Below are 15,772 nucleotides of genomic sequence, written 5' to 3' on the forward strand. Positions count from 1 at the left end.
TTTTTAAAAGTCCCCTATGAGATGCGTTCGCTCGCATTCACTCAGGATAATAGTCTTCATTTGGAAACGGCTTCTCTCCCCGGGGTGGGCGGTGGGTTCCAATTACGATCCACTTCTGCGTTCAAGCTGCGCAGGGCTCCTCAGCGCGAGGAGATTTTCCCCCGTTGCAGTCGGAGGCAGGAGCGAAGAAAGCAGGCAGGGGTAACGAGGCTGGCGGAGGTGCGCGCTGCCTCGGGGGTGGCACGAAGGAGGCAGGTCGATGGTGCAAGGGAAATAAATAACAGGGTCTGCGGCAAGCAGAGGATCTGGTCAGAAGATGGATAAGCTTGAAAGAAGATCCTGGCCCTGGCCTACGTGCTCTGGTTTTCCTCTGGGCCCACCTAGGCGTGCTGGTGATGTGCAGCAAGCCAGCCAAGCCACACTTTCTCCTTTTTACTTTGTCTGTCATCCCCCCCCCATCCCAAATCTGTGTTATTTCTTATATGACATGATGCAGGACTGTCATTAGAGCACAGCTGGGGGAGCGGCTGGCCATTACACCACAAAGAACAAATGCGTACCTAATTAGTTTTTTCTCCAGGCAACGGGAAGAGAAGACAACCTTCCAATATGTAGTTAGAAGAGATTAAGTGTCCTTCGTGTCCTATTTGATAGGGCAAGAACTAGCTGGCATACTTAGTTGCAATGGAGAGAGTTAAGAAAAAACAACCCATTTATGAATCTGTCCTGCAAGACCTAGCGTAGGGGCACCAGAGAGCTCGCATCCTACTAGCTTTAAAGCACAGGTTAGAAAAGCTCCCCCACTAACCTCCAGAGATGCTTGGGGTTGGTTTTTGGCCCTTCGGCTTTGTTGCCTCCAGTCCCCCCATGTGTAGCAAACCCCTCAGCAGTCGCATGCCTGAGCCACTGCTTTGCCTCGCTGCAGGAGGTGGACTAGCAACCTCTTGAACCATCTCTCTCAAGCACATGTCTATGATCTCATGCTGAACTAAAAGGAGGCTAATCTTAGCATAAATTTGCACTTATCCCATCTTTCATAAGCATAAAATGAAGGTGGAACACAGAGCACTCGCAGGAAAGCAGTGTAGCAGGGAAGATTAAATGTAGGAACTGACAGCAGACTTGGCAGCATCAGCTCTGGCAACCTGCTTCAAGGGAAGGCTTGGCCGAGGTGCCGCCGGTGAAGAGGCACCTTCAGCCAGGCAGGGGGTCTGGGGCAGCAACTGGGGAACGCCTGCAAGCGGCCCGCGTGTGCTCTGGCAAGCCTGGCTGCCAATAAATTCTCAGCTGAATACCATTGAACAGAAAATTTTAGCAGGCTGTGAATGCATCTCAAATGCTCTTACGACGATTTAAACGGTTCTGTCTTTGCTTCTGTGCAAGCAGGTAATTTTTATATAATTACTCTCCCCAACTGAATAACCTAAGAGACATAGATATCTCCCTCTCCCCACATCTATACAGTATCTGTGTACTACAGATGCGCCGTTACATTGGTGCACACCTACATCCCGATCCTCCCAGTTCTCACCAAAATCAGGATGTTTTTAGATTCAGTTAAGATGCAAACAGATGGGCCTTGCAAGTCTTAATTCAGATCTTTCGCAGTCAACTGCAAGTATCTCAAATTCACGGAATAACTCAGGTAGTTTATTTCCTATAGATGACACACATCATCAAGAAAAGGAACAAGACTGAATGCACACACACAGTGGTGCATTGCAGGCAACTTATTACTGCAATAATCACTTCTACTTGTCAATACTAGGATTGCTGCTGCATACGGTTAATCACAGAAGTGTTCTACTTCAATAATCTCAGCGTATACATTAAAACCCAAAAGGCACTTGAAGCATTTACCAGTTTATTTGTATTAGTTAGAAGTATACTTGCTGTCAAATTTTTATGTTACAAAAGGATTTTTGGCCTGCTGGCAAAGCCTGCTAACAAATGACTTGATCACTGCTCGCGTTGTCTCTGTTCACCAAGAAGGTACCTTAGGAACCGAGGCTCGTCAACAGTGTAACTGTACCTATTGTTGAGCATAAAGGGGTTCAAAAGACACATTTGGTAGAAGCCACAGATACAGGCCAGAGATCCAGTACCTACAGATACGATATCCAGAGCTTCCATTCCCGTTAACAGTAGAATATGGTAGTCACAGCTGGGCTTTCTAAAAGGGAAATTTGATGTGGCTCGGGTGCCTGCAGGAATAATTCACAGCAGAAGCCAGGGTAAGCACTTCTGGAGAGAGATGAGGAGCAAAGGGGATTCCTCCTTACTCCCTCTTTTAAGTGACATCGGTGCAGTTTCAGAGCACAGCTGTTTCTCCCATAGTGCGAGAAGTGGAATATAGAATTCAGTATGGCAAAATGACAAGACTTTCAAAGATACTATATGCTACAAACCCCCTACGGTTAAGACAATTAAGTCCCAAGACTGTTTCAAACAGCTCCACCTGTAGGATTTTTAATTATTAAGATCATGTCACCAAATCAAGAGAGGTCACTAAACCGAAGCTTCTGTATTCTGCCTCAGCTACAGTTACGAAGCAGGAGGTTTGTAGAGGACGCATCCTTTATATGCTCAGTGTCAACTAGCTTGGAACACAGCAGTTTAAAAACTATTACAGACTAAAAGTAAGTGGTTGATTCTTTAGCAATCCTCCTTCCAGTCACTTCTTGCACTACATTCTCAGTCATCTCTTGTTTTGACTTTAAAAAAAAAAAAAAAAAAAAAAAAAGAGCATAGTTCCATTTACATGACTCATCAGGTGTTCTGGGAGCTAAAAAGAAAAATAAATTTAATTACTCTTATAAAAGTACTGCAGGCAACTTTCAGGCTGAATTATAATCAAATGTCATTTGGAAACATACGGCATAATATGAGATTGGATTAACTCCATTATCTCAAGATGAGAAATAAAGACCAAATACCAAAAGCCTTCAAGAAGGCACCTACCTTTGGTTAATATATTTTTTTTTTCAGAAGAGCCCATTTACTTCTCCTGACACTGTATCCAAGTCTATATCATAGAAACAGGGTCTTGTAGGAAGTCCTGGCATAGTGCTCATCTGGACAACAAAAGATAAAATGTTAAAATGGAAGCAGTGTAGTTTTGTGCAGAAGACAGAATACTAAATCACTGCTGAAGACTATGATGGCAACGGCTGATGCAGCTCCTTGCACACATGCACACCAGTTGGATGATGGTCATCTACCATTTTGAAGCCTATCATGAGAATCAGGAACTCCTGGCTCAGCAGACAGACATGGGGTTTTTGTTTTTTATGATGAGGATTTACTTTGGCTTCTGCCTCTGCCAGTGACTGAGCCCAAGATTTGGCAAAGTACTTTGATATCCAGATGACCAAGTTAACTGTTAGAGGAGCGTTCATGAACTTTGCTGTGTTGAGGTAGTAATTACTTGTGGCAGTTTCCTGGTTATTAAAATGAGGATATATGTTTTAATACAACTTTTCTGGCTGTAAAGTCTCAGTTGATTACGATTCTTTAAGAGTCTAGAACCAGAACTGTTAAATAATTAGGAATAATTATTGATGAGAAGAGATTTTAAATAGTTTGGATTTTTTATGGTTGGTTGGATGGTTTTTTTGGCTTTGGTTTTTTTTTTTTAAACTGGGATAAAGCTTAAATAGAGATGGAGAGGTCAGTTCTCCTTAGTGGAACATTTCTGAGGCATTCAAGTCAGAAGGGCTGTGCAGTGGCAAAAATGAAGCTAGCAAAACAGCTGCCAGCACTACGCCTGCCTCCGGCCAGTCCTCTCCAGTTGTCTCACTTCCAAGTAGCCAGTTTCAGAGCTGCAGAACGCAAGGCCGGCAGGGACTACGCTTGGCCTGATTTACTAATGCAGCTGACAGGATTTCCCCTTCCCTAACTCGGCATTTAGCCCAGCAGCTCATGTAGGCTAAACATGGATGCTCTACAAAGGTGGGCAACTCATGACCATGCTTGGTAGTTTGTGCCAGTGGTCATTATACCCTTCAATAAAAATTTCAAGGTCTCATTTTCTATCTGCATCATCCAGCCTCAGCTTTCACAATCAGTATTGTTATGCCTGTCTCCATTAGATTAAAGATTTCTTTGGCAATCTGGTATTTTCTCCCTGAGCAAGTATATTGCACACTAATCAAATGACCTCCCAATCTTCCTTTCGATAATAAGCTAAGCAGCAAGCAGGCAAAGCTCTATTGGTTAGGCGTTTTCTGCAGTTCTCAAAACTGTTTATGGAGCTTTTGGAGTCTCATCCCATTTTCCTAAGCCGTTTAAGAGTGCTAACACCGGTCCCATATGTACCATACCACTGCAGGTCTTGCATGGCTTATGCAGAGGTAAAAATCACTTCCGAGTCTACCCTTCGTGATGTATTCTAGGACCGTGCTAGCTTTCTGTCAGGGCCACTGCTTTCCCAGACAGAGAATAGGGGGACTACAGAGAAGACCCTCATTCCTTGTCTTTGTGTTTAGTTGTATGAATATTTTGCTCTGAAGAGCCAAGGTATTAAGAGATCCAAAATGCCTGGAAGGGTTTTCCTGTTCACTGCCAGTCTCTGGTCATGCAGAGCAAGAAACCTCCTACTTATTTATGTACCACTGAAGAATCACAGAGCTTTGCAGATCTCCACCTACAGATTCAGAGGGCCACAGCAGAAGCTGAGACCGTGACATTCAGTAGAGTAGGAGGTCCCATATTGCTGAAGATGGGCCTGACTTTATTATTTCTTGCACTTTCTATTTCAAAAGGAATGTTCAATTTCCCTGCTTCCCTATCCATAGGGCAGCCACAGTGGCCACTCTGCTACCTATTTCTTAAATACAGTCTGTTTAAACCCTGAATTTCTATGCAGTACAGCACAGTTTCCATCCAGGCTACTAATTTTCTGTACAAGTGTCTACAGTGCTTAATGCACTCAGTTATTTTCAGAGCTGAAGAAATGAACTCTTCCTCCATTATCCTCCTCCCCTTCAATACCACCTGGGCTGAAAAAGAACACAGAGCAATTCACACTATTTACTTACATGAAAAAATTAGACCACATGGACATCATCAATCCCCTTGCAAGAGTTCAGCTAAAAGCAATACCAACTAAGAATGTATTATTTACTGCACTTGCGGAATTTCCAAAGAAAAAGCCATTTAGGAACTAAAGAAACAGGGCCAAATAAATAATTTGTTTTCAATTCATCAGCAGCACCAGAAAAGAAACCCAACCAATTTGAGTCGAATGATTTATTTCACTTTCATTATCTTTCATGCTCAAAGTTAAATCTAGATAATCTTTGAAATTATATTTCCTTTAAAACCTCGAAGTATTTCATTAAAGTACAACAGCTTCAACTATGAGCCAGAAAGGGAAAACCCCAAAACTCAGAAGCTGATTAAAAATAAACTGTGACATACCTTTGTGATAACTTCAGATGAGAATACGCATGCACTGGTGATTAATTTCACCTCAAATTTCTCATAAAAGCTTCTGTATAGAATTACATATTTGCTACATTTTCAGCTCACAGTTCAATGGCTGCTGCCAAAAATTTTAGTGATCTGATTCAAAATGCCCTGGATTGCTTCTCAGAAGGACATCCCTTCCCTGGCTTTGTAGACACCACAGAAGACTGATCTTCATGTCCCTAACCAGAAGACTTACTGGTTAATTCTGGCAGAATTAACACCACGATTTACTACATATCCAAGAAAACATTAGTAATCTGGGAAGGGATCAGAGAGGAAAGAGTCCAACTTCATAGGAACTGAAGACATCAGAAAAAAGAGCCAAAATGTTACTTTTAATGACTGAGAACATCTTTCTTTTGTGTAGCTCATTAATGCTGTGTACCCTTTCCTTCTCCAGTGCTTCTAAAAATAAATAAATAAATCTTTGGATTAAATCTTGCCATTAATAACAGGAACATGCATGCTATCTTTCCTTTTATCCCAAAACATATATTACTCTTTAAAAAGATTGATGAGCCAGACTTTAATCAGGATGTGGTTATTTTATTTATGTTGGGTAATCTGGAAACCCTTACCTACCTTTTTTTATTTAAAGAATGAAAAGGAAAAAATATCCAATATTTGGCTCTAGCTAGCATTTGAAGGAAGAAGGGATCCAACTCAGAAATTGGCAAATTTCATCACCTGAGCCATGTACCCCTAATGCTTTTGAAAGTTTATTAAAACAAATATGTTGCCATGAAGACATCAGAAAAAGGTTCAGGCCCCAAAAATCAGAAAAGAGACAGAACTGCTTGCTCCAGCTGCTCCATCCCCTAAAATACTCTAACAAGTTACTTAACATTTGCCCAGAAGAGATTTCCCAGATAAGATTTCCAGTAGATCCTTTCATCCGAACATTCTTTGTTTGGATGCAAACCTGAATGTGAGCTCATTCTGCAGGTAGCTCCTCTTTCTGCCAGACAATTCATATCAAAGCTATTCCAGGATCCTGTTTCCATTGTAGCTACTCTCTCTCCTCTCAGTTAACATTATGCCAATCATGTCAAAGAAAAGAAACTAAAAACTCAAGGGCACAGTGAAATGAGTTGTTGGAACTGATGCAGGCTGAACAGCAAATAGATGGTCAGCAAAACTATGAGACCCAAATGAGAGACTGACAAATGACTAACAGTACAGGTCAGCTTCCCTTTGGAGGTGTCTCATCAGAAGCTGTTGGCTTTGTATGCTTTGGAGTTGTCTTGTTCTACCCTGATCTGCAGGTGTACGGACTCCACCTGCCATACTGCAAAGTGCTTTCATCAGGAACGCAAAGTCACAACGACAATTAGCTGGGCCAAGGGTCCCCTCTACCAGACTGCAGTTCCCAGAATTCATTAGCTACAGAGCTCACCCTTTCCTCAAAATCTGTGAAGACAGAGATGTGGGACCTGAGGAGCAGACTGGAGGCTTGCTAAGTATTCAAATGGTCAGATGGTCTATTTTGGCTTCCTCTTCCCCCTGAAAAAAAACTATTAAGGGCATCTAATACACTGGCCTGTTAAAACACCATCTGTAAATGACAAGGACTCCCCTAATTTAAGATACATTTTGTAACTGCTTACTGGAACGCACATGGAAGTTTTTTTCCTCACCCCACAGTTGAGGGTTTCACTCAATCACGTACCGTTCCTACCAGTGGATACAGGAATCCAGCACCAACACTGGCCCGAATGTCTCGGATTGGCAGAATAAAACCTGTAGGTGCTCCTTTTTTTTCAGGGTCATGAGACAATGATAAGTGAGTTTTAGCCATGCAGATTGGCAGGTTTCCAAATCCCTGGGAAAGGCAATGAAAAGAGCGAGAGAGAAAGAAGAAATAAGTGAAAACCCAGTAACCCTTCCTGTACACAAATGTAATTGCTCTGTTCTGCCATTCTCTGCAGACATCAGACATTTTCTCAGGACATTTTACTCCTCACCAACTGCTTCATCCACAGCCTGTCAGATCCATTGACCATTCAGCATCCCCATTCCTTCCCTCTCAAAGTCTCTCCCCATCCCTGCTAAGTATTAATGAAAGAACCACCATGCCCCCAGCACATCCAACTGAGGAAAAAAAAAAAAAAAAAAAAAAAAGAAATCAATGGCATGGAAGTGTTAGGTATACAACCTTGATAGCTAACTTACTTTCTACTCTCTTCCAAAAATGTTAATTTAAACAGCTCAGAACTAAAGTTCTTGTTTGGCTGAGGTCAGTTAATTAGAAATGTTTGATCAATGTAACTGCAGGTTGTGAGGAAGCAGCAGTTACAAGGCTATTTTGATAGACTTTTAAAGGTATATACAAGAAACATGGAAGTAAGAAACTATATATGCCAGTAGTAAATGGACTGCAAAAGCAAAATTATTCGAGCACACCATAAACAGAGTGGCTGGTTCTCACACTGCTCTTCTCTTCAAAGCCCTTCGTAAATGCAGAAGCAGGTAAATTCACAAGAATGTCAGGCTAGAGTAGAGTAAAAGCAGTAATTGCAAAGGCCAAAAAATCTGCATGGGTTCAAGAACTGATTAGACAACTCAGTGGAACAAGATTAAAATAAATAAATAAATAAATAAATCATCTGAGACTATTTAGCACCAGTCTGACCACTTGTATTTCCCAATTCCCAAATTGCTGAAGGACTGGAGTAGAGAAAGATCACTGAATCCGCCTGCTCTTCTTTCCTCATACACTATCATAGATGTGCTACTAGGCCAGATGAGTTCTGTCTTCTCTACTAGAAGCCAGGGCCAGTTTCTCCCTCCCCATACCACATCCTCTTCCTCCTCTGCCATAGGAGGCAATGAGTCCTGGACAAGAACATGATTTGAGTGATGATTCCCTTCACACGCAGGTTGAACACCGCTGGTCAATATGAACATTTTAAATGAAAAGCACCACTGGTATCAGGTGACATGGAAGACTCACTTGCTTAGTGTACAAGGCGACTTTCTCCTGTGCCTCTGGAAGCAGCTCAATGTCACTGGCCCCATAGATCTGCTGTGCAATAAGCCTCATCTTCTCTATAACAGGCAGCTAGAAAAAAAAAGAAAAAAGACAGGCAAGTCAGTGTGACCAAACTACAAAGAGCTGTAACATCACAGCAGCTTCACAGTCCTTCATATGTGTTGCGTGATGCCCATCTGCAGATACAAGAGCTATTCCCATTTGCTGTAGAACAAAGCTACATGGTAATTTGAGGGTTTTCAGAACAGGCTGCATTTATCTTGTTGCAGTTGTTTCTCTTGGGAAGAGGGCAAAACTAGTTTAGTACAGTCAGAAACAAGAAGATAAACAACAGTATTTCTTTTAAGCTGTCCTTGCATGTTAACTACCCCTGCTGCAAAAGAGACATCTTTATTCTTTCTCAAGTCTAAGTCAAAAAGCGGACAAAAATACTTTGAATACAAACTAATGGTTAAATAAAAGCATGAATAAAACAGGGTAAAGAAGAAAAATTGAAAGCATCTGTTAAAGAGCTAAAATAGATATAATGACATAGCTCTGTACTTCATCAGGTTCTTGAATAGGTGCTTGCTATTAAAGGAGGATTCAGGCCATAACCTGGGAACTAACAGTGACTTCATTTCCTCCAAGTCATCTGTCAAATGTGTTTTAAGTACAAAGTCATTAGAAATACACACACACACTCTCTTCCACCCCGACCTGTAGTCTGACTCCATAAGCCTTTCTTGCAGAGAAAAAAAAAGTTTGAGATGGACAAATTCTGTTCCATAGCCTGTCACATAGATTCCCATCCTGAGCAACAGGTGCACCCAGAAGCTCTGCAGTAAGGCAACTGGTTTGTTCAGGCTCGTTCCAGTCCGTGCTCTGACAGGAATGTATGTCTCAAGTTCAAGAAGTAAATTTCCCCCTACCCTGGACCATAGCTGCCATGGTAGAAACCTGTTTGTCACCTCCAGCAGAGTCACAGCAGCATCTTCAAGTGTCAAAAGTAAACAGTATTTCACTTGGTAGTCAAAACAACAAGAACTGACTAACTAGGTCTTTGAGACTGGTGGCACAAATGTTATGTTCTAAAACCAAATTTCTTCTCAGTTTCTCAGAGAAGCCTTTCAACAGCCTTCAGCAACTTAAGCTAGTGAAACCACCTGTTCTCCACCTTACAAAGTGCCTCTGTAATACTGCAAGTTCTTACCTCCACATTGTAGAGGAACCTGAAGTTGCTGGGTGTCTGCGATGCTCTCTGAACAGCTCGGGCCAGTGCAACGGCCCCTTTACCTCCCTCTGCCCAGTGAGTGCACTCCACAGCATCGAACGCTCCCGCTTCCTTTGCCAGTTGTACTACAAGGGCCAGTTCAGCCTTTGTATCTGTTCTGTAGGGAGAAAGGTTTGCACATTTGTACCAGAATGCACACACAGTAAATGAACTGTTTGTTCTAACTATTTTTCACTCTTGTTGACAACATCCAAAAGCTGACCAAAGAGATCACAGAATCCAGCCATCAGGAAGTTGCTGAGGGGCTATGCACCACAGCCTTCTCCACCTTGGTGAAGGAAGCTACTCCACAGAGGAACAGACAGCAACAGGTAGCTCTGGAGCTACATGCAGAAACCCGTGTCTACTGACAGAGCAGCATTCCAGGCTTTCTGTCGTATCTGTCCTGCACTGGCAATGCAACTCCTGTTTTCAGAAGCAAACTCAAAGGCATTAGTATTGCTGATTTAAAGGTGCTATATCACATGCAGACAATAAGCTGAACCCCACGACTTCTCTTGATTAACCAATATGCATTTACTTCAGATGAAGAATCCTTAGCTGGCTACTCTGCTTCAACTGGCATCAGCTTTAACACACCAGTTCAAAGCCCTTCTGCTTGCATAAAAAGACCACACACAGATTCTATTTCCTGCGCAGTACAACGTGCAGAGCCCAAAATGCTTCTTAGTGGGGCATAATTATTCCACACAGCAGACCACTGAACACAGTGTGGTTGACAGCACAGGCACCTTACCATCTATTATTCCACATCGTCACAGGCACCTTTTGCCCATAGTGATTTGGCCAGTCAGGGTGTAAGTGATGGCCGACAATAGCAACTGACCATAAAATCCTAAGCTAATTTAAATTAAGTAATGCATTTGAAATGACTAAGCAGAGCTCCCCTATTTATTCAGCATCTTCCAACAACACAAAATGCTGCAAACAATAAATCAACAGTACTGAAAACAAGAGTTTGTGTTAAACATAGCATATAAAGTGCCACAATTTTATTCCCATGCCCCCGTCACTTACTTGAAAGCATTGACAGCCACTACTACTGGGACACCAAACATCTGTGCATTTTGGATTTGCTTCTTTAGGTTACTACAGCCTTTTGCCAACAGTTGAAGATTCTGTAAAGAAGACAGCAAGCAGGAAGCACATTTTATCAAGGGCAGTGAAACTTTTCTTCCAAATCCACTACATCCACAGCTAATGATAAAAATGTCAAAACGGGAAGGAAACCACAAAGGCAAATCCCCAGTGCTGCTTTCTGAAGAGTCCAGACCACTGCATGCTCTTGGATGGAAGACAGGAAAAGGAATGACTGCTTCTAACGATCCCTGGTTTCAGCTGCCAAGCCAAGGTAAGAGAAATCACTTTTTATTGGTTTTTTTTTTTTATTCCTAATACCCATACTCATTAACTCCCCACAGTAAAGCCTCACTTTCCTCTCTGACACATTCCTCTTTATGTATTAAATATCAATCATTAGCAGTGGATTTCATGACATTTGTTTGAAGTCTGTGGCAACAGCTTTCGGTTTATACATATTTACATTTTGCAGCATCAGACATTTCATCCCTTCTTATGCAAAAAATATTCCATACAGAAGCTCCACAAGTGAAAAAGCTACAGCAGAGTAAAGACAGTCAGACCAATTATCCAAGTGTACACAACCATTCAAGGCACAAGGATAGAAACTGAGACTTCAGTTCACTTTCCTCTCTGCTTGCAAAGGACAGGGGGGAAATAAAACCAGAAACTGCTGCTGCTAAGAAGAGAGTAATTAGAGAGGCATTCTGAATATTTTCAGAGACAATATTTCAGCCAAGAAATTACTGCATACTGAGAGGGTCAGGGGACACAGAGTAGATACTACTATGAAAAATTGAGCGCACAGACAATTACACGAGCTCAGGAGAAATGAAAAGGTTCCGAATACTGGCTAGGTCAAGTACAATAAATGCTTGAAGGAACAGAGCCAAAGTAACATCATAAAAACAAAAAAACAAAAAAACAAAAAAAAAAAAAAAAGAACATTACAGCTTGTATGAGGAAGCTTTTTCCTGGCAGCTAAAGAAATGACACACACTATCTATCCAGGCGTGCACTGCATGACAATATCGTGTCATGACCGCAGTTAGTTGGCCAACTGTCACAACAGCTAAAGAAGGTTACCTCTTCCATATACTCCTTTGGTAAAGGTACCCCAGCAGTGACCTGGGAAAAAAAGAAAAAAGATGGAACCCCATAAGATTTTATCCATGACAGCAATTTGTGCTTGATTCTTATTAAATGGCATCAAGATACAACATGCTACTCCAGGCTGATCTTTTTTTCTAAGAAGAAAATAAAAGGAAGAATAAAAGACTGCAAGATGCACTCACAATACAACAAATGACTGACTGTGGTAATATTACAAGTGCCCCAGCATACAGGCGCTTCATTAGGACAATAAAACAAGCAGGTATGTACCTCTAACATACTACAATGAAGTAGCTTACAAGTACCAGGGATATAGGGATTCCCTTTACAACTGCAAATCTCAAGACAATTACAACCAGATCAAACTCTACAGGGCTTTAATTGAGTGGATCAGAACAACAGGAACAGCCCCTCAGGCCTAAAGAAAACCTTGCCTAGTACTTACTGCAGGACCTCCTCCATGCATTTTCAGAGCTCGGACAGTAGCAACCAACACCACCACATGAGGCCGGAGACCAGAATAGCGGCACTTAATATTAAAGAATTTCTCCATGCCTATGTCTGCACCAAATCCTGCTTCCGTAACTAGAGCAGGAATTAAAAGAAAAGAAGCTTGTGAGAGGTTGCTGGATGGAGAAATCATGCTCTGATTATATAAATCAGAAGCTTCTTCCAAGACAAAAAACTCAAAAGCAGTCATGATAAAAAAGGCAGATCCCTCCCTGCAAAACAAAAAAACAAAAAGCAAACAAAAAACCACCCCACACACTTACCAACAAATCCTTCTTTACCCACAAGCTTCAGTGCTATTTTGTCTGCCAACACTGAAGAATTCCCATGTGCAATATTGGCAAAAGGTCCAGCATGAACAAACACTGGTGTTCCCTAGTTTCAGGAGCTAAGTACTACAGTACCTGAAGGTAAAGAAAAGTGATCAAAAGGCTTTAAGATCTGTCTTCTAAAAGCAAACATTGGTTATCAGTAATAAGGCCCTCAGGGCAAATAGGATTATTATAATCTGCCCAAGTGTCGATATTAATCCGCTTAGAAAAGGATGGCTAAATCCCAGCAATTCTTTGCCATTCTGCATCCCCACCATTTAGATTCCCAAAACACTTCCTGGCATTGAAGACAACAGAACAGAGACACAGCAAAGTTTATTGCATTTCCTCGGGGTCATCCCGCATGCCAATGGCAGACCTAGAAAGAAGCTAGCCTTCTCCCCTAGCCCTGAACCTTAGGTAGGAAACCACAGTAAACCTCCAACTATAAGCTGACTAAGCCCATGTTGATTGTGATGAACGAACTAAACCAGTTGCTTCTTGGCTCTGAGAACGCACACACAGCAAATCATCTGTGCTCACCTCTAGTGTCTGCATGAGGTTGGGTTTAACAGCATCTTTCATTAAGACAGCCAGAGCTCCAGTCACTCCCTAAAACAAAAAAAGGGCAATCAGTTTCCAGATGTACTGAGACCTTGAGACGGTTCCCAGGCAGCGTCAAGGCTCTGCTTTTGTCCTTGTGAGCTTTCAGGACCAGAACCAGCAGTTCTTCTAGATATAACTAAGTCTAGTCAGGGCAAGGCATGATAATGACCTTTACATCCTTGTGAGAGGATCTGTGATTTCTGCTGGGGGTAGCCTCTTGGTTGTGACCTTGCTTGGCCATGACTTTGTAGTGAAGGTGTAAAGAACAATTGCTGTTTCAATGCTATAGCACAAGGTTAGTAAACAATAGCAGTGAGAGAATAACCCTTAGGTACACATGGTTTACTGCAGCCCATTCAGTGGCAGAAAGCAGGGAGTTTTTCAGGACAGTTGTTATATATGTTGAAATACTGGACCACACTCACCACTCCACTATGTCAACCATAGCGTTACTGTCTTTTGCAGTATCTAAACACACTAAGAAGTCTAACATTACTCATATGTCAATGTTGTTGGGTTTTGCAGGTAGATTTGTCTTGGACTTTTTTCCTTCCTCATTTCAGCAACTAGGCTCTACATACCGGCCTTAAAATGTCATAACAAGATGCTACATCCTGACCAAGTCTCTTGTGCAGAAATAACTTTTAAAGTGAACCTCTGTGCTCATGAGAAAGACCAGGCTGATACCATGAAAGGCAAACACTAGAGGCCATGTTTCCTCTGAGGTGCAGTAATATACCCTGCTGCAATTCTGCTTCCTGCAAACTGAAAGCTTGTGATTTTATCCACATCTGCTTTGGGAAGGAAAATGAGGGTTTGGTCATCCTTGTGACTGACACAGTCCAGTAGAAACCAAACTGGCTGTTGCCCAGCACTTGCAAAAGTGACTAGAATTGCTATCGTGGGTACTGAGCCAAATGTTCACAGCAGTTACGAAAACCTTGAACCATGATTTCTTTTTCTTCCCTTTTAATTTCAATTGGATTGCAGCACTCAATTATATGAAAGATTTTTTTAAAGATATTCATGGCTTTGTTTCCTTAGTTTCAACCTTGCCACATGAAAGCTTATTTAACATTTAATGGATAAGCTTTAAACTTCAGTCATCTCCAGAATAATGAAAACTACAGAGCAAGATTTCCATGGCGACATTTCAGGCCTGTGTCATTCAGTGGAACTTCAATACATCCCATCTCTAAAAAACTGTTGTCAGTTTTGATTCCACGTTTCTTCCCAGTTTCTTTGTGCATCCTGGTAGCATGCTCACGACGCTGGTTGTATCACAGCAGAAAGACCCAGACACCTTATTGTGCCAGTCTGGCCTCTGCAATCAGCACGTTTCTGCCTGCTTGAGGAGTGTGTAACACAGTCCTAAGGATGCAAGCCAATGGCCACCATCCATGCAAACATACAACATTCAAGAAAACCTTTTGGACAGGTCTGATACCATCCTCCGTTTCACAGTTGCAATGGACAAAATTGAATATAATTGCATTTAAAAAAAAAAAAGAAAGTAAAAAAATCTTGAGATGAAAGACTTCATCACCTGGACTCTAAATAGAACTCAAAGCAACTCCCTACCCAAGCACCATCTGCCTCCACTGCTGATGGGCAGCAGGAGACACTCCTGTTTTCCAGAACAGGGTTTAACTCAGGTACTTAAGGTTAAATTGGCAGCTAAGAGTAAGCATTAAAATCTCAAAGCTGTCTACAGAACTTTGGCACCTGACCTCCCTCATTCCCAACAAATGTCTGGCATAAGTACATTTACAGATAAATGGTTCCCAGCCTAGCCCTTTTCCTGCAAGGCCAGAGTCAGGCCACATTGCTAACCTACTGTTTCTTAGGCTTATCCTGGGAGGAAGTAAAACAAACAAAAAAACCCCAAACACACAAGAAAACAGAAAAACCTCACAGCAAGATAGCAAGAGCTGGGTAAGCTTTAGCGCTGTGTCCCACCTTGATGGAAACACAGGTCAGGATACCCACCCTGTGGATTATTCTATCCCACTGTAAAGGTTCATTCAGAAAATGCCAGACAGACCTCATTAACACCACATCACGCAAATTTGCAATACTCTTGTCTTTTGCAAAGCAGGCTGTGAAATATGTACTATACAGGACATCAGTGAGCATCAATAGCATATTTGATTGACTAGTGCAGCAGTCCTGAGACTCTTCTCTGTCTTGAGGCCAAGTGGCAGGGCACAGTTCACATACAGGGCTCAATTCCCCTTCCCTTCTTCAAACAGGGTTGCTATCTTCAAAACATTTAATAGAAGTAGTGTCTGGGGCGCAGGCTATTCCCCTGAAGCCACGCTGAAGCACCATTTGGGAGAGTGCTAGCTGACACGCTCCACAAACATGCCAAGAACTGCACTAATAGTTATTGTATGGACAGCTGCAAAACAGCGC

General features: G+C 42.0%; 1 protein-coding gene across 1 annotated transcript in view; it reads right to left on the reverse strand.

Annotated features, from left to right (window-relative positions):
- Window positions 1-2,234: 2,234 nt before the first annotated feature.
- The window catches only part of MTHFD1 (methylenetetrahydrofolate dehydrogenase, cyclohydrolase and formyltetrahydrofolate synthetase 1), a 43,025-nt gene continuing 29,487 nt past the window's right edge, over window positions 2,235-15,772 (reverse strand). The window contains exons 19-28 of the mRNA XM_035900397.1: window positions 13,295-13,363; window positions 12,704-12,815; window positions 12,376-12,515; window positions 11,904-11,945; window positions 10,755-10,855; window positions 9,657-9,834; window positions 8,426-8,533; window positions 7,142-7,294; window positions 2,962-3,074; window positions 2,235-2,714 (exon numbers count right to left, since the gene is read on the reverse strand). Coding sequence (XP_035756290.1) covers window positions 2,985-3,074; window positions 7,142-7,294; window positions 8,426-8,533; window positions 9,657-9,834; window positions 10,755-10,855; window positions 11,904-11,945; window positions 12,376-12,515; window positions 12,704-12,815; window positions 13,295-13,363 — 993 coding nt within the window. The 3' untranslated portion in view covers window positions 2,235-2,714; window positions 2,962-2,984. The remainder of the gene's footprint in view (window positions 2,715-2,961; window positions 3,075-7,141; window positions 7,295-8,425; window positions 8,534-9,656; window positions 9,835-10,754; window positions 10,856-11,903; window positions 11,946-12,375; window positions 12,516-12,703; window positions 12,816-13,294; window positions 13,364-15,772) is intronic.

Source organism: Egretta garzetta, unplaced genomic scaffold (assembly GCF_000687185.1).
Source record: "Egretta garzetta isolate BGI_Z169 unplaced genomic scaffold, ASM68718v1 scaffold508, whole genome shotgun sequence".
Taxonomy (NCBI): Eukaryota; Metazoa; Chordata; class Aves; order Pelecaniformes; family Ardeidae; genus Egretta; species Egretta garzetta.